The sequence below is a fragment of the Bombus pyrosoma genome, linkage group LG8, assembly GCF_014825855.1.
Source record: "Bombus pyrosoma isolate SC7728 linkage group LG8, ASM1482585v1, whole genome shotgun sequence".
Classification (NCBI taxonomy): Eukaryota; Metazoa; Arthropoda; class Insecta; order Hymenoptera; family Apidae; genus Bombus; species Bombus pyrosoma.
In genome coordinates this window covers 4,343,913-4,367,100 of record NC_057777.1, presented here as the reverse complement: position 1 = coordinate 4,367,100, position 23,188 = coordinate 4,343,913, and the positions used below count along the sequence as shown (strand labels likewise).

The 23,188-nt window shown below is 37.1% G+C and overlaps 1 protein-coding gene across 2 annotated transcripts in view; it reads right to left on the bottom strand.

Moving 5' to 3' along the window:
• The window catches only part of LOC122570363 (GAS2-like protein pickled eggs), a 90,323-nt gene that overhangs the window by 10,748 nt on the left and 56,387 nt on the right, over positions 1 to 23,188 (bottom strand). The window contains exons 4-7 of one of the 2 annotated variants that reach the window (XM_043732568.1): positions 5,066 to 5,267; positions 3,568 to 3,652; positions 2,081 to 2,501; positions 1,090 to 1,498 (exon numbers count right to left, since the gene is read on the bottom strand). In XM_043732568.1, the coding sequence (XP_043588503.1) occupies positions 1,090 to 1,498; positions 2,081 to 2,501; positions 3,568 to 3,652; positions 5,066 to 5,267 (1,117 nt within the window). The remainder of the gene's footprint in view (positions 1 to 1,089; positions 1,499 to 2,080; positions 2,502 to 3,567; positions 3,653 to 5,065; positions 5,268 to 23,188) is intronic. The other variant, XM_043732569.1, reaches the window with a different exon arrangement.

Below are 23,188 nucleotides of genomic sequence, written 5' to 3'. Positions count from 1 at the left end.
CTTAGGCATAAAGATCACTTCAAAAGTTTTCATATTAGAAAGCGAAGAGAAGATCAGTAAAAAGAATTCTCAACTTTCAAGTACGTTCTAAAAGATTTAATTTACCTAAACTCTAATCTCCCCATTAAAAGTTAATTAGAGAAGACCAAATAGAATCCAATCATAAAGAAATTTCCTAACGTTCGAAAGTATAATCTAAAAGCATCTAACAATCGAGACACCAACACATTCCCCCAAAAACTTTCGCCATTCACGAATTCCTGCGGCAGCCTCGATCTGACCGGCGCATTACAACATGCTACTCGCGTAACAGGCGTGCCAACCCACGCAGTTGGGGCAGCCCATAAATCCCAGCGCGTGAATAAACGGGATCGCGCGACCGAACATCGAAAAAAACACTCGCCACGTCGAAAATAACCAGATCCGAAGAGTAAAATGTACCGATCGCAACATCAAGAATCGCCAGCAATGTGCGACACTGGCGCACTTTACATTAATGCGCATTGTTATGCGCAGGACTTACTCTCGCGCAAAATGTCTAGTTACATTCTAACATTTGATGCAATTCTACCAAAACATCGATATTTGTGTTATATTTTCAAAGTTACGGTCGAAGAACATGTCTTTTTTACTGTTAACTTCTTTTTCCTGCTATAAAAATAGTCAAATTTTGCCTTATTCATATTTTTCAGTAATTCTACCATTCATAATAATTGTAATTACGAATCTAAAAATATTCATAACCTCGTTACTGCGTAAGAGCCGTATGTAATATAAAAAAATTTACTTCGAAACCCAAAATAGAATTAAACCTTGTTGAGTTTAGATATTTTGTTAGGGTTTTTTTTACTCATTAAGGGTCAGCATTGTGTTAGTCACAAAATTCCACGCATTTCATTCGTCATTTTTTTCCAATCAATTAACGCTATAGATTTCTATTCTTTAACATTGAGACCACGAAAAAATTCCATCTGGATTTTACAATTTTGTGAATTTTGGAGAATATTAAATTTAAAAACGTCATGAGAAACAATTGCTTGGTCCTTAATAGTTTGATAGCCCTTATAAGAGAAAAAAAATTATACTCACTTTGACAATCGGCAACCGTGGGCGATCCTTGCGTGCACGTCCCGGGATTTCCGTTTCCACTGGTTGGCTGAACTGCTCCCAAGCTTCGATAACCCTCGTCAGATACTTCGCTGCAATTGTCTGAATGTTCTCCATCGTGTGGTGACTTTGTGTAATGTGCATTTCCGGTCACGTCTTTGCTGAAACTTTCCAAGACCGGCTCCTCTTTAATTGCTGGAGGACTCGGCGTTGGACTGCGACTACTGGAGTCCTCGCGGCACTTGTAGTTGTAAATTGTCGGCTCGTATTTCGGTGTGTCGTCTTTTTCTACTGTTCTACGCGCTACGCCACCGTCGACGATGTATCGTTTCGTGAATTCCTCCGTTAGAGGAACTTTCGTACGGATCTCTTGCGGGTCCTTCTTTGCATCCTAGGGACAAATTTAGGGACTTTTTATCACAGATCTATCAAGTCCAACGATAACTTCATTCACGTTTTCTTAAAAGAGCATGTCAAGGGTTACTACTGTCATAGAGAATTTTTATATATCAAAAAATTCAAATACATATGTCTCAATTTTTATAACTTTCTCCAAAATACATGCACTAGTATCAATAAATATATAATCAACCAACTATATCCTGTTTAACGATTCTAAAACCCCTAAAACGTACCCCATCAGTTATCAATATCTGCAAACATCCATCAACATCCCCTAAATCTCTACCCCTCTCCCATACTATACCCATAAATAATTCCACCCCAAACCTAACTCAAACCTTCCCTCTCTCAGATTCCCAATATAACCTAACCCAATCCTAAATAACTCTCTCCATCTCTATCTGCGGTAGGTCCAAATGGAATTTTAGAATTGTATTACTAAATATGTGAAATAAGTGCTATTCTTGAGACACGTTTCATATATTTTCGCATACTATGTGGACTCTATGCATTTTCATATCTTCAAATTTCCCATGAATGCATAAAAATCCGCAGTTTATTCGTCACCCACCTTAGCTTCCTGATGCCTTCCATAATGAGTCGGCGAACGTGAATCCTCGTTCGAACTTCTGCCAGGCAAATCCACGTAAGATACACCTTTTCCGTGTTCCAGCTTCGTCGTGGGGCTGCTAGACCTTAGCTGAGCCTTCGGTGTTGGCGATCTCGATCGTTGCTTGCCAAAGTCTGGCTGATGACTAGGGCTACCCAAGAACTTCCTCTGTGGCGTTGGACTTCTCGATCGGTTGATCTTTCGTTGCTCCTCGCTGTTTGATTGTTGCTTGCCGGCAGGCTGGTGAGGCGTGGGCGATCGTGACCGATTGCTGGAAACGCTCTTGGCCGCGTGCAGCTGCGTCGATTGTTGCTGATTCTGCATCGTGCCTGCGCACGAACCGACGCTCGACGCCGAACTCCGTCGTGTTCTAGGAGGTGATCTGCGGATCAGTAGCCGAATTTTTTTCGGATGCGTTAGGGGCAGGCGACTATGCTAGCTGGCCGTTTCTATACACACTTTGTCATCTTTCCAACAAACTTTAGCATTTTTGATATCTTTCTGATTGATGATATACTCTACGTACAGAAACTTGGCGCTTTTGCGTTTAAACAGTTTCCTCAGGTTTATGCTTTTTGTAACGAATTTTGGTATCTTTGTATTTTTCACAATTTCTCAAATTTACCGTCGGTACAGTGAAATTTGGAATTTTTGCATTTTCCCAAGTTTTCAAGGCCAACGCACACTTTGCCTACCCCTCCATTACAAAATGGATCCCGCGTTTTCGGTTCACTTAACCTCTAATTTCATATTTCAAGAATCTTTAGAGGTCAGTTGTTAGAGATTAAGAAGATTAATATAATAAGCGTAAAATATAATAAGTTAGAGTGAAAATAAAAGGACTAAAGTTCATTGCGATAAGATACCGTGATTATACGAGTCACTCAGACATACTGATCAACTTAATAAATTGAAAAAGACAAAAGGGAGATAGTACAATTATTTATGCTATCATTTGCGATAAATTTATAAAAATAGGACATTTACTATCTTGAAATTTTAGATCTATCTACATTCATATGTACAAAGATATGGGATCAGTTTGACTTGCGAGGGACCTGTATGAAAAATGAAATGTTTCGAATACTAAAAGGAAATGATATTCAAGAAGAAGAAGAGCGATTAATGAAGATCCATTAAAAATTGCTGCTCGAGATTCTTAAGTTCTTGAAAATTCCAACGATTAAAGATCTCTTATCAAACACATTCAGATAAAATGCGAATGAAAATAAATGTTTTCAAATATAATAAAAGCTCAGTTCATCGTGCACAAAACAAGCAGACCAGTCCGTGCTCGTTTAAATGCGAGATCGTTGGGTTTCTAAGAGACGCACAACATAATTTTCTCGAGCAGCATCCTTTTATCGAGGAAGCGGCAGAAAATCTCGGCTCTAGAATGAATGACTGCAGACAGACAAATGACACGTTAGAGGCAGAAAATTACTCACCTTTCGTAATGCACCTGCGCGCTGCCAAGGTCGAACGACCCTCCAGCCTTTTGAATCAACTTCGCTGAGATCATCGAGCGATGCGCTGCAATAAAAGATAAATAATAAAATGGTGAAAACACGTAGCCTATGTGCACGCACGGGTGTGTATAGTGTCGTGCATCGTGATTGTGATTGCACAATCGGTCACGATACACGTTTTTCGTCCGGTTTTCGCTGCATACTCGTTAAAGGATAATTGAAACGTCGCATCGTTTAGCGTTAATAGGCACCTGTAAGCATGGAGATTTCAATGCCTCGAGACGAAAAGTTGAGGATGGGGCGCGTGTGGATGACAGTTAAGCGTGTTACAAGATAGGAAACGAATAGAAATATTATTCGTGTTTTTTCTCAGATTTTTGTTCTTTTTCTTTTTAAGTTTGTATCAAAAATTGAGAGGAGAATATTTGAGTAGCGTGATTTTTGACGAAGATACAATGACTGGAAGTAGATAAAAGAAGGGTAATTTGAATGAAATAATGAAAATAGAAGAGATAGGTGTGTAATTTACTTGTGTGACACAGCATAATTCCATAATAGAAGTATAGTAATTGGGAATTGAATGGGATTGGAATTTTTAATAAAACTGTGATTTAATAAAATGAACATATCATTCGATGAAATATCATTTATCATCGAAGTTAAAGCTGTATTAAGCTATGAGTGGGTTTTATAATACAATAAAAAATATTATAATTGATGGATTACAAGATCCATAAACTGCGCGTCGAATGATGCAAGCTTTTTTGTCAAAATTTAAATTTACTGAAGGAGGCGTATCATAATGGAACGAAACATAATTTCCTATCAAAGCGAAGTTAAATTCTACTAAATCATCAATTTTATTACTCAGCAACATGTAATTTACGTATGACGTAATGAAACATCCAAATATAAAGTGACATATATCATAATTGAAGAGAGGTTAAAAGGACCATAATCTGCATCTTGTAACGACAGGAATATTAAACATTTTTTTTCCTTTTCCCTTTTCTTTTTTTTTGATAAAACTACGATTTAAGAAGAGTAGCATATCGTTCAAAGAAACATAATTTGCTAAATCGAATTAAAATCACGTTAAACCATCAATCTTATTATTTTTTTCTCTATCTGCAAAAAAGAAACGCGTTAAATCATCGTGCTTCTTTGACAAACACAAATCATTTGACACTTCGTAAATTTGTAACCAAGAGAAAAAGAGAGAAAAAGAAAAGGAAAAGAAGGATGGTTCATCTTTCACATACTCGTAACACGTAACAAAATCGAAAGTCTCCGATCATCATCTTTATTTTCAACGACAATGAGCTCATCCTTGTTTAAACTGTCATCGACGTCCCATATTTTTTATCCGTCTCAACGACTAGTACCTACAGGATTTACGGAAAAAATGCAGAAAGAAGAAAAAAGAAAGGAAAGAGGAGAGAACAAAATTCGTGAGACGTATTGAAAGTTCACTTACAGGTCTTGCATCGGCACGGGTCGTGCTTGTCCAGATAATGGCTGAGGGTGTCCCAGCCGCCACCCACTCGCACCATAACGTGACTTCGAAGAATTCGCACGAAGATCAACACCTTCGTGTCTCCGATACGGTATTTCCCTTCGGAAACGCGGATCATGGGGAACTGCGTTGGACACGTGCACCTTTCCACCAAGTCTCGAACCTGAAGCATGAAAATAGGAAAAATCTTGGTCAAAAGGATGTCGAAGAAAAATATTTTCAGACGAAGAATCTCTTGAAAGTTCGCTAAAGTTGAGAGAATTCGTCGAAATATAAAAATGTATACTTCTTTTGATACGTGTTTGATACGTAATCTTTATTATTTAAATTCCGATAAAGAATATTTCTTTAAGCGTCTTTTATTTTTGTTAGAAAATTATAGATCCTTTGGATGAAATGGATTCACATTTCCCGTAATTATGCAATTACGCACGAGTGTGGTTTTATGGGAAAAGCTGAATTGACGTCAAGGACATTTTTATGGAATCTCGAACGATCTCGAAATACTCGGCTAATTAGATTGCGGACGTAATCAAACCGGCTGATATTTCACGTTTTCTTACAACACGTACTTCGACGTGCGACAGATTTAGATTCTAATCTAAACTGCGATGTTTAGTGATACAAAAGCCTGGAAAACTTAACTAGATTAAACACATAAATATCCGTCCACTATTCCCCTACAGCTAGAAGCCACGTGTAGAATGTTCATATCGAATAAAAGAATCTAATTTAATTTTGACATTTGTCCTCAATCCTATAAACTCCTGTCAGTCTAAGAAACACTAGACATTCTTGGTCTGCATATATTTAATAGACTACATACTGCTGTCTAACAACTAAATATTGCAAATCAGATCAGAACTCTAATTTGACAATTGCTCTCAATCTCCAACACCGAAAACTTTATAAGCCAAATTACGCTCTAAACACGCTGTATAATACGGACTTTAAATGTCTGTTTCGTTGTAATATATTTCAAAAACGCGCTATGTTCTATGTAAAAAAAAAAAAAAAAAAGAATCAGAATAAGAGTAAAAAATACGAATCAGCGCACTTTCATTCCCGACTTATGTTCGTGCACGATACCCATAAAAATTCTCCGAATAACATGTTTAAACGAAACGATTCAATAACAGAAACAAAAGTGACATGGACGCCAGTTTCCGCCGGGCAACGTCGAGTTTCAGCGCCGCCACTATTTGCCTTTGGGTATATCTACGTTTTTGCTAGTATTCAAAGTAGCGAAGTGAAAGCAGGACTGCGCCCTATCTGTCCGTCCGTCAAACGCTCGCGGCTCCGTAAGATCCCTCCGAAGGATTCGAGCTCTATCGGCTCTTAACCGCTTGTTAATTTCGTTCTCGCCCGCCATGACACGAGCAACACGCACACACTTCCTTCTTTAATCTTTCTGGAATCTTTTTTCCTGTACAGAAGAGAAACGAACCACTATTCGAGGAAATCATGCTTGAGAGAAAATCATGAGAACGTATTATTTCTGTGCTTGTGTATGGTGATCGTATTTCACGCATTTAACGCTATTAATGCTAGTGCGTTGTATGGATTCAATCGCTTAACCTATAAAAAATTCTCTAGGCCAGTTTAGGGGACACTAAACATTGTCAATTGTCATATAGTAACTTAGAAGCGATTGCTTCTCAGTTACAAACGAATATTACAAGCAAACAATTTCTATCGAATCGAAAATTTGACTTGGTTTTGATACTTGTCTGGGATATTTAATTTGCAAGACGAGTTAACTCCTATCTTTTAGTGCTCCATTTTATTCAAAGACATTTCTATTCGAGTCAAAATTGACCACCGCTACTTAGGGGTCGAGCATGTACTTAAGACTCTTAAATGCAAAGAAGACTGTACGCAGCAAGTTCTCGTAACGTATAATACTGATGAGCTGTGTCTCTTCCAATTTCTTACAATCAACAAAAAAAGTTACTAAATTTAAACTAAAACACGTAGAATTAAGAAAACTGGTAAAAGTTCATCTACCAAGCTCGTTTCCCATGTTTCAAACTTCGTACACTCGAGTCTAAAAATACAGACAAAGTGAATTACAACGAAACCGCGAAAAAATTGGGAGAAAAGACTCGAACCAATTATCTGGAATCACTTGAGGAGACAAGCGCAGCTCCGTTATCCCAGTCCACGACTTTCTTCTCTCGGCGCATTAAGTCGCCTGCGTTATTGATTACGCTGTGTTATCGCGGCGGCGAATCGGCCGGGATAAATATATATCATTTACGTGCGAACACCCACGGGCGAGCTTTTGACAGCGGAACGGTGAAAATTATTTATCGCCGGATCGGCCGTATCCACATGGTTCAGGATTCTTGAGCGTGGTGGCGCTCGCGCCGCCAATTCAACCTTCCCCCTGCTGTTCTGTCTGCCAATGACATTTTTCCCCGCAAATGATTTACGCCGCGTTGTGTAAATGCTTGTCGCGACGATTTTCTGATATTCACGGCGAGCAACCCCTCGTGCAAATTTCTGCCGGGATAATCGATTATGGTTAGATCGCGGATTTCTGTGCAAACTCATGTTTTGGGGGATACTATTAAAAAAGTAGTCTCGGAAAAAATTATTTTACAGTGGCAAATGAAAGGAAGTTTCTAAAATATGAAATATAAAGAGATACGATAATTTTACAGGATCCATTTAAATATAATAAGAGCAATGAATAAATATATACCACAGAACAGATGTCACTGTTACAAATATGATGAAATATTTGTACTATAGTGTAACCTATATACAATAATCTAACCCCAATCGCATTTATTGAGATTGCTACAGGTTAGATTCTAGCGTATTAAAAGTGGAAGATGATAAGTAGAAAGTAGGATAAGTGAAGCGGTTTAAAAAAAAGATATGTTAATGATAAGCTGGTTGAGAGGTTTGGGGGAAAAAGTATAAGAATATAGATATGGAACTAATCGTAAGTCAATGGTAGATATGTGGCGGTATATAGGTTAAGTATAAGATAATGTATATAGATTAAATAAAGATATATATGTTTAATTGTAATGTTAGATATCAGAGAAGACAGGTGTATTTGGATTAGAAGCATAGATAGGTTAGAGTCTTCGGATATGTTAATGCTCTAAGAGCTGGATATGGAAATGAATGACAATTAGATACTATATGTAAACCAAAACCTTTTACCAAGCTATGAAGCCATAAAATAAATAAATACATATACATAAGTATATATGTACATATCATCATATGTATATATCATTACGTATATATACTCGTATATATCCGTAATGTATCAATTCTAAACTATCATTTTGTAGGGGGCGTGGTCTGGAATGGTTAACCATTTTGAAACACGCAGTATAAAGTAAGAAGGATACGAACAGCAAATTGTACTTCATTTTTCGTGCAAATCGCTTACACTAAATTTTAACGACGCTATTGAACTGTCTTATACAGAGTGTTTAAAAGCGATAACTTAAGAATTTATAGTATTAATTAAAATTACAGATACATCTGAAGGGATCATTGTTCAAGATATCAGAAAAGTGAAGTACGATAATCGAGGAAAAGGAAACGATGGACGATAAATCATCGGCGCAAACAGTCGATTGGAATTCCTGAAGCGTACACGTTGTTCCTGTTGACGTGGTTACTTTGCGTCACGTCGTTTCTCGTTCCAAATATTTCATTTCACGCGGGCCATACAGGATGTGTCCACTCCATAGTAATTACCGGATTATGCTAATCCACGAAAGGGCATCATATATGCTTCTAACGTTAACAAACAACATTTTGACAAATTGCAAAATCGATAATAATCGATATTAGAGTTAATTGTTGTTAATTGTGGTTAAAATTGAATGAAATTTTTGGTTAAGCGAATTTTATTTGGATGCGTATGGCGACAATTTTTAATAGCGTCGATCGTGGCGTGGACGTTTCCTACTCTGCTTTTGCGACACAACAATTGTCTACGACTCGGTAACTTTCTAGGCTATATGTTTTCTGCTTGGCAACATTCGTTTCAATCCGTCGTATGTAAAACAAGAAATTAATTTCTCACTTTTTGTTAATTTATTTTAATTTTTCAATTTATTAAGTATATTACTGTACGTTCTTAAATCACCAGTCACATAAAAATTATACTAACATGACGAATATGCCCGCTTGCTTCAACAATTGAAAAACAGAATATGTGAGATAATTAAAAGCATTTTATAAAATCTCCCAAACTTTGTTTGGTACATCTATGAATCTGATATTTTAAAAATATCCTTATCCCCAGATGTCTAGTAACATATTCATAAAAAGAAGTGATAAAATTCATTAATTAAGTTTAAAAAGAAATTGTAAGAAGATTTTGGCTATGTTCAAGTGTCATTGACATTAAGACTGCGGTGATAGTTTCCACAATTTAGTCAGTACCTACATTGTTTTTCGTCTATCGCTCGGAACACACAGCGTGGCGCATTGCAGGTGAGCGGACAGGATGAATGGTTATGATGCTATAATGCAAGGCCGCCACGGGTTACGTAATAGAACCTAACCCAACGATGCGGAACACGGTTCGTTATCGGTGCAATCGTTTGGAAATACGTAAGTATAGAAAGAGGAGCCTCGTGCTTGGCGAATCATCCCCGAATTTGTCATACGAACACGCTGAATTGCAAGGCATTTAAGAATTCAGTGGAGCATTCTTAAATTCTACTTTCACAAATTAATTTAGATTTCCATTCATAGATAAGGTAGATAAAAATTGAGGAATAGATGGAATCGATAAAATTACCAAGTTATTGTGATCTTTAAATTTAATCAATTTAATCTACTTTAATTTTTTACTTTTCTTTACTTAGTAAGACTAATCTGATTTTTTGTTAATCATAGTCAGATAGAATTGAATATCAGAGATTTCGAGATAATAAAATATTTCTGCATGTATACAAAAATGTAATGCACGAAATATAAGTATTAAATAATTTAATAATAATTATTCGCGAAAATAATGGACGGAATGAAATATGGAAATATAGCAGTAGATATAATGAAATATGATGAATCATCAAAAACCTAAGCTTTCCAAGAATTCCTAAATCCTATTTCTCTATCTGTATCTTGTACTCGGATCAAAATAGACCTATCAAAGAGAGAGTTCGCTCTAATCATAAGCAGCCACTCGTCAATTTTATCAGAAAAAAACCACCTGTCAGGCAACCTGAAGAAACATAACCTACGTTCGAAATGCTTCAGAAATTAAAGACTACGCGTGAATTTTTTTAGTTCCTTCTCTGGCCACGAGGGGGAAAATCTGACAAGCCTGCACATTAACTCTCTTGCGAGTTTTGTTCTTTGCTCTAGTCGGTCTTCCTTCAAAGGCGCATTAGTTTCTCAATTTTCACAAAGCTCTAGTTAAGATCATTGACATTGACAGCTTCCATCGGCAACGATCGATAGCTAATGGAAAAAATGCACGAAGCCCGAGTTGTTATCGCAACAACTATACACCACGAGATCGCGTAAATTGTAATTATTGGCTATACGGGGAATTACCCGGTGCCATTACCGTCGATTTCAGCCTTCCGTTTTCTTGTGAAATCATTTTTTCTTTTTTGTCCACTCGTTGGATCGACTTTCCCTCGAATCGTGACGCAAATGGAAAATTTATCGAATCTGAAAATAATTTCTGGTGACTGTATCCCGTCCTTTGTTTTAACCTCTCCAACTGCAATTACATGGATTTAATGCATTAAAAATATAAATATTTTTTATCGTTTCTGTTATTAAATGTTACGCATATATAATTCTTTACAAATACAATTCTTCTTGATAAATATTATACTATTTTCACATAAATTTCTACATATGAAAATTACAGAGCAAAAAGAGAAAATACGTGTTTTTGAAATATACGAAACGATCATAATTGCGACAATATTTTTTAACGTCTGAGGTACTAGCAGTTAAGAGGTAAAATTAATGAAATTTCAAATAAATTTCTAATACTCTGTAATGTAGTTTAGGTTTCTAACAATTTTAGCTCTATAAACATCATTAGCGTTTCTTATCGCTAATACGAAATATAATGTACATGCATTGTGTCGTAACAGGAAATGAAACGGGGCGAAACAAATCGCGCGCTTTATACCGGAAGTGGAATAATTCCGCGAGTAAGGTGAAACGGCTGGCAGAAAAATCGGGGAATTAATTCGCTACTAGTGTGTGCGTAGGTGTTGAACGAGTTAACAAACTCTCCTTTCTTCGTTCTTTCCCTTTCTGTTATATTATCTTCGCCACAAAATCGATTATTAATTATTACCATTGTATTATATTATTTTGTCGTAAGATCGTAACGATTTGGATGAATCCAAGTCTTCCTATTTCTCATCAAACTCAACTTTAACCTTTTCGTTCTTTCGACCGTTACCTCCAAGCACCATAAAATAAATTTTTCTCTAATTAAGAAGGCTGTAAGTCACAAGGAGTCTTCGTACGCCGACCATCATAAATATGGTAGGTGCACGAAAAAGACATTTCACGTAGGAAAGAACGCGAGGTCATGTGACCAGCCTGCAGACTTCAAAGGAAGGAAAGTTCCTTTTAAATTCCGGTGGGATTAGTTTTCCACGGCCGTTGTTATGTTAATGGACACGTCGACACGCGGAAGTACCATCGCGACAAGGATACGAAAGGTTGTTGGAACAAACGAGCCTACCATTGGTCTCTATTCACCGATAATCATCGTAACACGTTTACACGTGTAAAATCGTGGAAAATCTAGAGATCGTTAAACAAGAAAGACTTCAATTCTATTCCATTAAAGATTCGTCGCGGTTTCGTTACCTTTGCAAATATACCATGATGAATCGATCGCTCAAGGCCATCTACAATTGATCATTCTTGTTTCATTATTTTATGATTTTGAACTATTCGCTTTCTCGTGGGACGCGACAGACGATAACTTTCATTAAAATTCTTTCGACGATGCTTACGAAATCGAAGATACTTCGAGGAATTCTGTAGGTCACTGCCGTACCAACCGAGTACAGCAGCCAAACGCCTCCCGCTTTAAATTTATTTCACCTTATCAGCACGCTAATCCTCAACTCACGTCAAATATAAATAAAGTACATAAAGTATAAACATAAATAACCAAACTCACATAGCGTATAAAGGATATATTAACTCAAATAAAACCTCCTCAAATTTCCTATGTTTCTCCTAAAATTGTCCATATTTCTCTCGAACGAAAATCTTCCACCCAGAAAATGCCTACTTTAAACTCGTACAAAATTAACGTCGGCATATAATGATTCTCGACTTTCAGTCTGTCAGAAGCGTGTCCAAACATACACGAAACGCACATCCAAAAGGAGAGCGTAATGAAAAGAAAGGACGATATTCAACGTCAATTCTGACAAAGAGTGCCTACTTGGCAGACGGACAAATGAATCTCTATCGTTACGTCACATCGACGCGCGCCAGAAAAAAAAAACTGTCCCCAACATTTATTAACACGGTGTATACACGGCGGAGAAAGTGACGGAACCTCCACGGTCGACATCTCGATCGCTATCTCGCCGCTATCGCCGGCAGCCGATCTTCCCATGATGATCGGGGGAGGCTCTCGTGGGAAGAGAGAAAGAGAGAGAGCAAGAGAAGGAACGGCGAGCGACGCTTAGTTCCGTGATTGCGATTCTCGATCATGAAAATGAGCGGTCGCTTCTTTTCCGGGGAGAGAATGAAAGTCCCGAAGGAATAGTCCGAACGACATCCATCATGTCGTTGCGAGTTTGTACTTACGTTTCGTTATAGCTCGCGTGAGATCGAGCGGCGCTCAAGGTCGATAGCGAGCACCGTTCCCCCACTACATAGCGCGGTTTCGCTAATGGCTTTGGGCTTGGGTTTCGACGAAGGATAAAGAAGTATCCGTGTATTATCGGTGATGTGGATGTTTTACTAGTGATTTATTAATCTTGAAATTTGTAAACTTGGAAAGTTGGCGATTTGGGAAGAAGTTCTGTGTATTTAGGAGCTTAGAAACTTAAAAGCCTGACAGTTTTGAAGCGTAGAAATTGAAGAATTTAGGAAGCTGGAGATTTGGGAATATAAAAAGTTTGTAAATTTAGAAATTTGGAATTTCTGTGCGTTTAGGGATTTAGATATTTTTAAGGATTCGGAAGTCTAGAAATTTAGGGGTTTGGAAATGCAGAGATTTTAGGATTTGGAAACATAGAAATTTAAATATTCAATAATTTAGAAATTTCGAAATTCGAAGATTTGCCTTGGATTCTACAAAATTTTGCCCACCATTGTGGAAAATCTTGTCCCAGATATTAAGCGTTATACGTTCAATTGAAAATAATTCCAGCTTTGCGGACATCTCTGTTCGACGTTTTCTCTAAAAGTTACTTAACGTCCTACTTCGCTAAAACACCGACCTATTTCTCAGGGATGGCACATTAAAGACGAGACCAGGGGCCGGTAAAAAATCTTTGTTCCAGTTGAACGACGTGCACAAAGGAACTTTTGTCCTCCTACATACACCGTTGGAATAAACTTCTAGATAAGAAAAGTACAATCTGGCCGCAGCTGCACCGAGAAAAGTACACTGCACGGATATCTGGCTTTTTCAGCTGGCCGTTTAGATCATTCTCCTTATCTCCTGCTTCTGATAAATATTCTCGACGTGCGACCATTTGTTCCATCAGCTGTTTACGTGTTTCATATGTCTCTGAGCAAGTGACTGGACCTCTAGAATTATCTTTGAAATTACCGAAGTGCTGAATTACATATATATTTAGAAATTTATATCTTGTTAAACTGAGTATTGAATTGAAATTTAGCTAAAATTTAATGCATCTATATATATATCAAATTTGAATTTTTTTTTTAATTTACATGAATTTTAATATCTTTATTTAGCGTACAGTTTGTATCTTAGTACAATGTATTTCGTACAAGCGTATCGTTTGAAGAATCTTTCTCAATTTCAATGCGTAAGGAAAATTTGTAAATCTTCGTTCTATGTATCGTTGAGAGAACGAAAAGAACTCCTACCAGGGGAAAAATTAAAAGTAGCCTTTACAACGTCAAAAGCATACAATTTCTACTTATCATTAAAAAAAAAAAACTAGACTTCCTATTTGTCTTCTTTAAAGATAAAGCTGACAAATAAATTAGAAAGCCAACGAAAGCAGATTATCGTAACGCGTAACAAGCAACACGTTTCTTTCTAAAACACCCAACATTCAGATTCCCAATCAAGTACAAAAGACACAATACCCGTAAAAAGAAAAAAGCGCCCTAAACTCCTCAGAAGAACTCGTCAGAAATCATCGAACCGTTTAACATCCCCCAGCCGTCTCCCGTCAACAACCACCAACCGCGAACCTCGCTATTAAATAAAAATCAATTACTTGTCTCTACCCATCCCAGGAAGATATCCTTTAATTAAGAAGCGACGATAACTGGAAGAGTAAAAAATGGCGATTCGTTGCTCGTCTGCTGGCTCGTTCAACCCCTTTCTTCCGTTGATCCAGGCGAAGGAAGGCCCCGAAGGGAAGGTGGAACGCGAGCACGTTGGAAAAAGAACGGCGCTGCTTACTAATTAGGGCCGCGGCGCATTGATAAATCGGCCCGATTATTAAAAGTCATACGAACGCGAAGGCGTGGCCCGCCCACACGACCCTTTTCTTTCTCGCCTCCTTCTTTTTGTTATCCATGGCCGGGTTGCGGTTTTTGCGGCTGGTAAAAATCGCGCGAGCGGAACGAACCGACGATCCTATTCGATTCTTCTTCTTCTCCTTCTTCTTCTTCTTCTTCGTATGCTTGCTTTCTCTGTGAGGCGGTAAAAATTGAAAGTATACACGTGGAGATGGCTGCTTTGTCGATATCTCCAGGCGATATGTTGCGACTGTACGGCGAGGATTTCGAATTGGGGTGGTTCGTTCGATTCTTCAGCAGGATATATAAAATGCAATATCTCTGGAAGCTTGGAGGATTTAGTAATATCTATTTATTTGAGTTTTTCCAACCTTTTCCTACACCTGTTTCGTTTTTTTTCCGTTATATTTTCAATTTCACTACACTTCTTTTTTATTATTTCTTTGAGATCCGTGTCTTTTGCCTTTCGATAGCTTTCGTTTACGTGTCCATTTACGATATCTCATCTTATCTACTATTCTCACCACAAAACCTGTTTTCCTACCCTTACAATCTTGCTAAGTTAGAATTGGAATGGAAAGTGAAACTTCACACAGATCATACGGAATTCAATTTGAACTTACATTTATTAAACGTAAAAATGTGCGGGTCATAATCATATGGTAGATATGTAATTTTTGATACTTACAAAATAATATGATATTATATAATAATAAATCATAATAAATATTACAATGTTATAACTGTAACCTCATCAACTTTTACGCCCCTTTTCCGCCAATGCCCTAACCAACCTCTAATAATATTTATTATTATGTATATATTTGCCATAATTTAGAAGCTTCCAAGGATTTAATGATATCTTCAGAATGGTTGGGAAAAAGTTTCCATGACGAAGGAAATGTCTTCCGATTATCCTGACATTCTAAATCAAATTCTAAATCAGCAAAAGGTTTGACATTGTTTAAAAAAAAAAAATGATACTATAAATCGTGAAATATCGAAGAACATAAAAGTTTGATATTTTACCATCTACGATCTTGTTTATTCGAAACGAAAACAAGAACAACGAGTGAGATTGACTACGTCAGACATCGAATAGAATTCACTGGAGCTGACGACGATTTTACTAAACGATTGTTTACAATGTTGTTGAAATGAAAAACAAATAATAATTAACATTGACTAGACCAGACACGGAATAAAATTTGCTAGGGTAGACAACGATTTCATTAATCGAAGAGAAGAAATATAATGAAACGTCTGTTGTGTCACGTGCACGTCCGAGCTCTTCAACAGAATCTCGACTTCTTTTTCCGTGAAACACCATGTCAACGCAGTGGAATTGCGTGAAAAACATCGCCAAGTACTTGTCCGTGCATTCCTCTCGATGATTGCCGATCGATCGATTCCGTACAATGGGGCTCGTTCGTGCAACCTCGCCTACCATGCTATGTGTTACGATGGAGAGTAGCAAGAGTTAATTAATACGGTTTCTAGACGACATTTCTACCAAAGCAACCATTCGCGAAACATTCAACTCTATCGCAACTTTATTAAAAGATACTACTGTAAAGAATTAATCTGTTCGTTTGACATGGCTTGGTAATTTTCCTTCGTTTTAAACGTTTAATAGCTTTCTAATTGAAACAACATTTATGGTATATTTATAGTATGGTTTTTTTAACAACGAACACGCGTTTAAACAACGAAACAAATTGATCTGTGATAAAATATTTTGTACTAAAGTATAGCTTGGTAATTTTTGTTTAATTTTAATGTTCAGCAATATTAATATTTAATAATAATGATAATAAATTTAATTGAATTATCATAATGCTTTATAAAATTAACGTATCTTGTATTCAATGTATCTGTCTTTGTAACAATATTCCTCGAAGAAACTTGCAATAGCATTTGTTTAATAAATTTCTATGAAACTTAATATTGACTTTAAAAGTCCTTCTGCTGAAAAAAGATTTATTGTGATTTATGTGATATCACGAAAAAAAAAAATTTCACAGAATAATAAAGTAGATATAACTCCGAGTACTATAGTTTCGAAATTGGTATTCTCGGAAAGGAGTAATTCGTGTATATTTTATTTTCCAAAGATTACGGTCTTCTCTTTGCGCATCTTCCATTTAAAATTATCTGTTCCACTTGTTTCTTCAGAAAACCCATTCGGAATATTCTGTGCAACGAAATCCCTGCGCTTTCCATCGAAGCATTTGCTTATTTCGCAAATATTCGACGTCTAAAAATAAACAATCGTAATCAGTGGTACATATTTTGATCTCTGATAAGTTAACATAAGTCTACACTTTCGTGCTTAAATCTGATCAAATAAGAGTCATAAATTTACGCAAACGTATCTTTTTTTTTTTTTTTTTTTAATTCTTTCTCGACTACATATATACTATATGTATATAACTATACAACTGGTTTTATAATTTCACGAACAATACTTATTTTTCTATTCTTTTTTAATAAAAAAAAACGAAAAAGAAAAATACAACACTAAGACTACAAAAAACACACACACACGCTAAAAAGACATTGCACTATGTAATCTTTTCAGAGTTTTCCTCGACCGGCATGGTCAATGGATAATAATTACAGCCACGATAGCCGATGCAAATCACAGGAAAATATCCAGTACACATACCGGTTTTATAATCGATTGATTTTAAAGGCGAGCCGCTGCTCATGGATATCTGTGTAATTACTAATTAGTCGATAATTGTAAACGCTGGACAGGCAAAAAACGCGCGTAGTTAACAAATGACCACTAGGTGGAATTGTAGACGATGGTAACATAAAAACTTTATCGGTTCCATTAGTATAATGTCCATAAAAGTATACTAAATATATTTTCTTAGTCGATAAGATACTTTGATAGATTTTTAGCTATCAATTACGAATCAGTGACTCGGTGATTGGCTTGTCACGTAAATTACGTATTTTTACTTGATTCATTAATTCTTATGTCCTTTTAATTCAAACGAGACGACAAAAATTAGGAGATTTTGTTTGAAGTAGATGCGAAGTAGACGTGAAATTTGCGAAGATTTTTGGACGATCGAAAATCCTATAAGAAGGAAAATTCGGAAATTTGTCTGGTAAACTCGTGAAGATCTTTCGTTCTTCTTTTCACCTTTGAATTCTTTATTTATTGTCGGAGTTACTGTAATTTTACGACCACTCTGGCTTACATGTTCTCGAAGATTTCTAGAAAACTGTAAGACACAAACTGTGAGATGTGCGTGTTTCAACCAAGTTTCTTTCCACAAGATTCCTCGAATTCTGCACCCACGCGTACATTGAGGAATCGTAAACAAAGTTTCGACGGTAAATTTCTTATACAAAATTCCGGGCTCAGACTTCTTTAAGAATGTAAGACCGTGCGTTCTCAAACCTAAAGTGGAAATCCCTTAGCTCGAAAGTACGCAACCTTCTTGTAATTTTCAGTACCCCAGTCCTCCAATATATTTAACGTGTTCCTCTCTGGAAGTCTGAGACTCTCTAGAAATTTATTTTTAATGATCATAATTTTTATGCATAGGTGGAATAATCTCTACAACCGTTTAACGTCCCAAAAGTTACGGTAAGAAGATTTCGATACACATTTCAACTCACATTTTAATGTTATAATTAATAATAGTTTTAAAAATTTACTCTCGCTTTGATTCCAAAGAATACCGCAGATGAGAAACGCGAAAAATATTCTTCTTTTTAATAAATTTAGTATTAGAAAAATGTATCACAGTGTCAGCAAATGTCACTCGTAAATAGTAAATAAAAAATTACGAAACGTTGATAACCAAAGTCCATACAAGAGCACGTTCTAAGAAACATTCACCCTTTCCAAGTATTTCTTCGCTTGGATTCCAACAGGCCACAAAAGACGATGATAAGGAAAAATATGAAAGAAATTTCAGTCTAACAAAGATAAGAAAAAAATGTGAGAAGAAATCGGTCGCTGGAATATTCTTCTTTTTAATTAGTTTTATATTAGAACGGTCTAATATGAAAATAAAGGAAGACCCACACTTTCCAATTGTACAAATCTCAAAAAATATCACAGAAGTCACCTACAATTGTTAAATAAAAAGCACGTTTCCAGACGTGCTTTTATTATTCCTCCTTCTTCCTTGCCAAGCGTATCTCCTCGCTCGAGTTCCAGAAGAACAGGAAAGACGACAATAGGAAGAAATATGGAAGAAATTTTGGTGCAAAAAGGAAGAAAATAAGGCGAGAACAAGTCGGTCGGTGGAATATTCTTACTTTCGTGGTTTCCGATTTGCAGCTGGTATCGGATGGCATGGAGGACAGGTGAATTCCCGCAAATACGACGCCCCGCGGCGCAGGTTTTATGGCGGAGGGCAGCGTCGCGGCGCCGGCGTCTCTGCAATCAATACGTCGCGGCGCAACGTTCCGCGTGCTCCAACCTCAGCTGTTCGCTCTCTTCGCGTACGCCCTAACTCCTAGATCGTCTTATTTCCGTTTCCTCCACTCTGAGATGTCCAATTTGCCCGATTCTCGAATTTATCGAGACATCCAGACGCTAGAGACATGCGTCCAGACAGTAGCAGCGTAGGAATTTCATCGTAAACAAGGTACAGTGGAATTTGCCAACGCGTTTATTAAAAAGAATTTTTCTGCAATTTTGTTTAATATAACTGGACAGAGTTTGTGTTCTGATTTTTCCTCTTATTCAACAGCTTTCCATTATATCGTTAAAAACATAAGGCTAAGTATAAACGAACAATTAAATAATTTAATGTATGAAACAACAAATAATTTCGTATATGAGAACAGTGCAGAGAGAGGAAGATAAAGAAATAAATAATTTGAAGAGCTACAGCGTTCTGCAATAGCAACAACATAGTAACCTACTGAAGAGAAAATTTAATTTTGCTCAACCACCTATTGGGTTGGCAACTAAGTGATTGCGGGCTTTGTTATTACCACCTAACGAGAAAATCCGCAGTCACTTAGTTGCCAACTCGATACTTATTCAGTTGCTATTTAAAATCACATATTTATCATGTTACTTGATATTTTTAGCGCAAATGCCAGGCAGAAAGAGGGGACCATTACTTTTCAACGCTACTGTATAACATCCAATGTACTCGCATATTCTGTTTAACATTCAGCAGTAGCTAGCAATGACAATTCTTAAAAAATTTGACTAAAAATAAATTACCATCTCATCAGAACGCTTTTTAGAAATCGAAACATTGTATGTTAAATCGCGTATGAGATTGGAAAGCCAATGAGAATGGTGAATTTCAATGATGCGAACCTAAAGTGCCATTTGTCACGCCCTTTATTGAGAACTGTCATTCGCTTGATAAAGAAGATATTTCACATCACCTTTTTATCGTGGCCGAATCGTGATTCGAATTGAATCGCGTGTGTAAGCTCCCGAGCCTTAAAAATATCTGTCGGAACAATCGAATAAACATTTCTCGAGACGTCGCCTCGAATGATGATAAACCTTCTTCGGTTGAAGACGAAACCCGCGAACACAGGTTGCACGCTGTACATTCTCAATTCAGTCTATTCGATTCCCTTTCGCAGAGATTTGACAAGATCCACGTTATTTTAATCGTATCTTTCGAATTTATTTATTTATTCGTTCAACTTCCATTTACGTCAGATTTAGTGGAATTTCATTAAAATTATTCGCAGATTAATGTCAATGAAACTCAATTTTACCCATTTAATTCGTCGAAATGTTGGAAACGAAAAGTGAAACAAAGAATGGAGAAATTGGTCGATGTAACGAATACGATAGAAGAAGAATATGTGGTTAAAAGAGTATGATGAAACATTGTGGAATAAAAGTGAGAAATGAATACAAAGTAGGGCGAGAAATAAAACGTGATATCTGGAAAGAAAATTTAAATTCTATTTCCGTTAAACTTTTCTCGCTCATAGCCTACAGAATATTCATAAATATTCATAAATTTCTTTACAACCAAAAGAGAGAGAGATAGCACAGCGTATGAATGGAGGTAAAGTGAGACGGAAAATAGAATACGAGCGTATAGTGGTACGATGACTGATGACCAGCTATTCTAATAAAATTAGTTTTATGCAAATTTTAGAGAAAATTTTCCTAAAAATACAAAAAAAAAAGGAAAAAATAAACGAAGCACACGAAAGCAAACCCAATGACTACCATGTCGTCAAAAACGCCATTCCAATCAACGTAACATCGTTTCACACTCGGCTAGAGCAAAGCGAATCATTCGTTTCACAGACGAAGTTCCGACAAATTTCAAACTGGATGCAGTTTTCCAGTGGACGATCGCGACTTACGCTGTGAAATCTGATTTCTGGTCAGCGCACCCTCGATGCCACGGTTCAGGTCGGCAATCAAAGCTGTTTAGAAGCTCTTCGAGTGCACTTTATTGGAATAACCTAGATGTTGTCGATCGAACGGTGCGCGAAAGGTGGCAACTACGTCGATTCCGCTTCAGGACCCTCGTGAAGCCTCGAGGGGACACGGGACACAGGGGGTTACCCGGTTTGTCTGTCACGATTTTTCTTTTAACTCGAGTGTTCGTTGAGGGAAAGTCGAGAATGGGGATTCTGGGGCGAAACGTGGCAAAAAATTCTTGTGGGGTTGAAATTTGTTAAATGAATGAATCTCTTGTATTTTCTAAGTATCTTTTTCTCAGTAATGAGAACATGGTCTAATCGAGGCCGTTTTATTCAAAGTGTTACAAACGATGGTTCTTTGACTTCGCAAACATTTAATTCGAACTGTAACTTTCTATTCAGAATTTCAGTTTTTGTTTACGAATATTAAATACAAATAGCGCAGAATATCTCGGTATTTCTTCCTCCGTTTCTCCTCTTAGCAGTTGCCTAAAGCTTTAACCTATGAACATCCGAGATTAAGATATGACACCCTATTGCTAAAATAAGCCCATCTATTCTTCTCGACGAAATCCATTATCTTTCACTATGGATATTGTTGCGCTAATCTAGCGATACATTTATAGCTGTATTATCTGACAAAATCTATGAACATCTACTAGCAAGATTTGCAATCCTCTCTGCTGAAAATGACTTGTGTTATTCTTCTCAAGCTAAACTTTCAAAGTTCTGTAAGCCAAACCCGATACTTTTCTAATCTAAAGCTAATACTTTCTTCTTTGAACAATCTACGTACCAACAAATCCAACAACACACCATTAAAGTGCAACGAAAAGCAGCCGCGTGACTCAAGCCGCACAGAGGCCAGGGAACCGAACGCTGGCACAGCGAACGTGTGTGTCTCTGGCTGGTTGAAAGTCGCCGATAAACACTGGATTAGCTAAGACTCAGACCGCAGCCAGACCTTGCACGGCTCGGTAGCCTTTTCTCTCCGCGCTATCTCGGGCTAATTGCACGTAATAACTAACACGCCTGGACTCGAGACTTCAATGCTATTTATGGTAGTTTCTCGTGGACAGGCTAGCGGGATCAAAGGGGACGCGTACATGTTTCTTCATTTTCTTCTTTTACCTTCTTTCTAACGAAATACGAGCTTATTGTTTCCTCCGTTTCGTACCACTTTTATATTGTCCTTTACGAAACTCTCTATCATCTCTGATGGCTCGGGATGACTTTCGAGTCTCTTAGCGCACTTGTTGGTCACGTTATTTTAATAAACAATTGAATAAATCAAAATGATTTCCCTGTTATACTATCTGTCCCCTAACACGTGGGACATGCTTTAGGAATGGACAGGGAACACAAGAGTGCAGTGAAAAAAATTCATGTAAACGTGTCTTCTACCTGATCTTTTTTCAAAGTTATGGTCACTTATGTGTCCCGATAATCTCTGTAAGCAACTGCTTATCTTCGTAGAAGATGCTCGAAATGGCTACCCTTGGTCTGTATCATTCGTTTGTACACAATTTTTGAAAGATGGCGAAATTGCTTGACACGACGACTGCAGGTTTGCGTAGAAATCGAGGTTGGTCATTTCGAGCACCTTCTATGAAGATAAGCTGTCGTGGATTATCATAATACAAAAGTGGCTATAACTTTGAAACAGGGTCAAATACGACACATGCTTGTATGAACTTTTTTCATTGATTTTCTGTCCCATACCGACTTCTAAACTGGCTCGTCTTATGAAACACCCTGTACATTAAAATTTCTTCCTGTTCTCATAATTCGCGATAGTCAACCCTACCACGATCGTCGAATTTTTACAGTTTGGCTGACAAAACAAGTTCCTGATATTTCAGGAGGATGTTTAACATACGATCGAAACGAGAAATCATAATGCATATCAATGAATACCAAAAACAATTGTTTCATTCGAGATGGTACGTAATATCGGAAAAAATACGTTTGAGTAAAAAATAATCGAAAGAACGCAGCTTCGACGTTACGAAGCTCTTCTCATACTTATTTCTT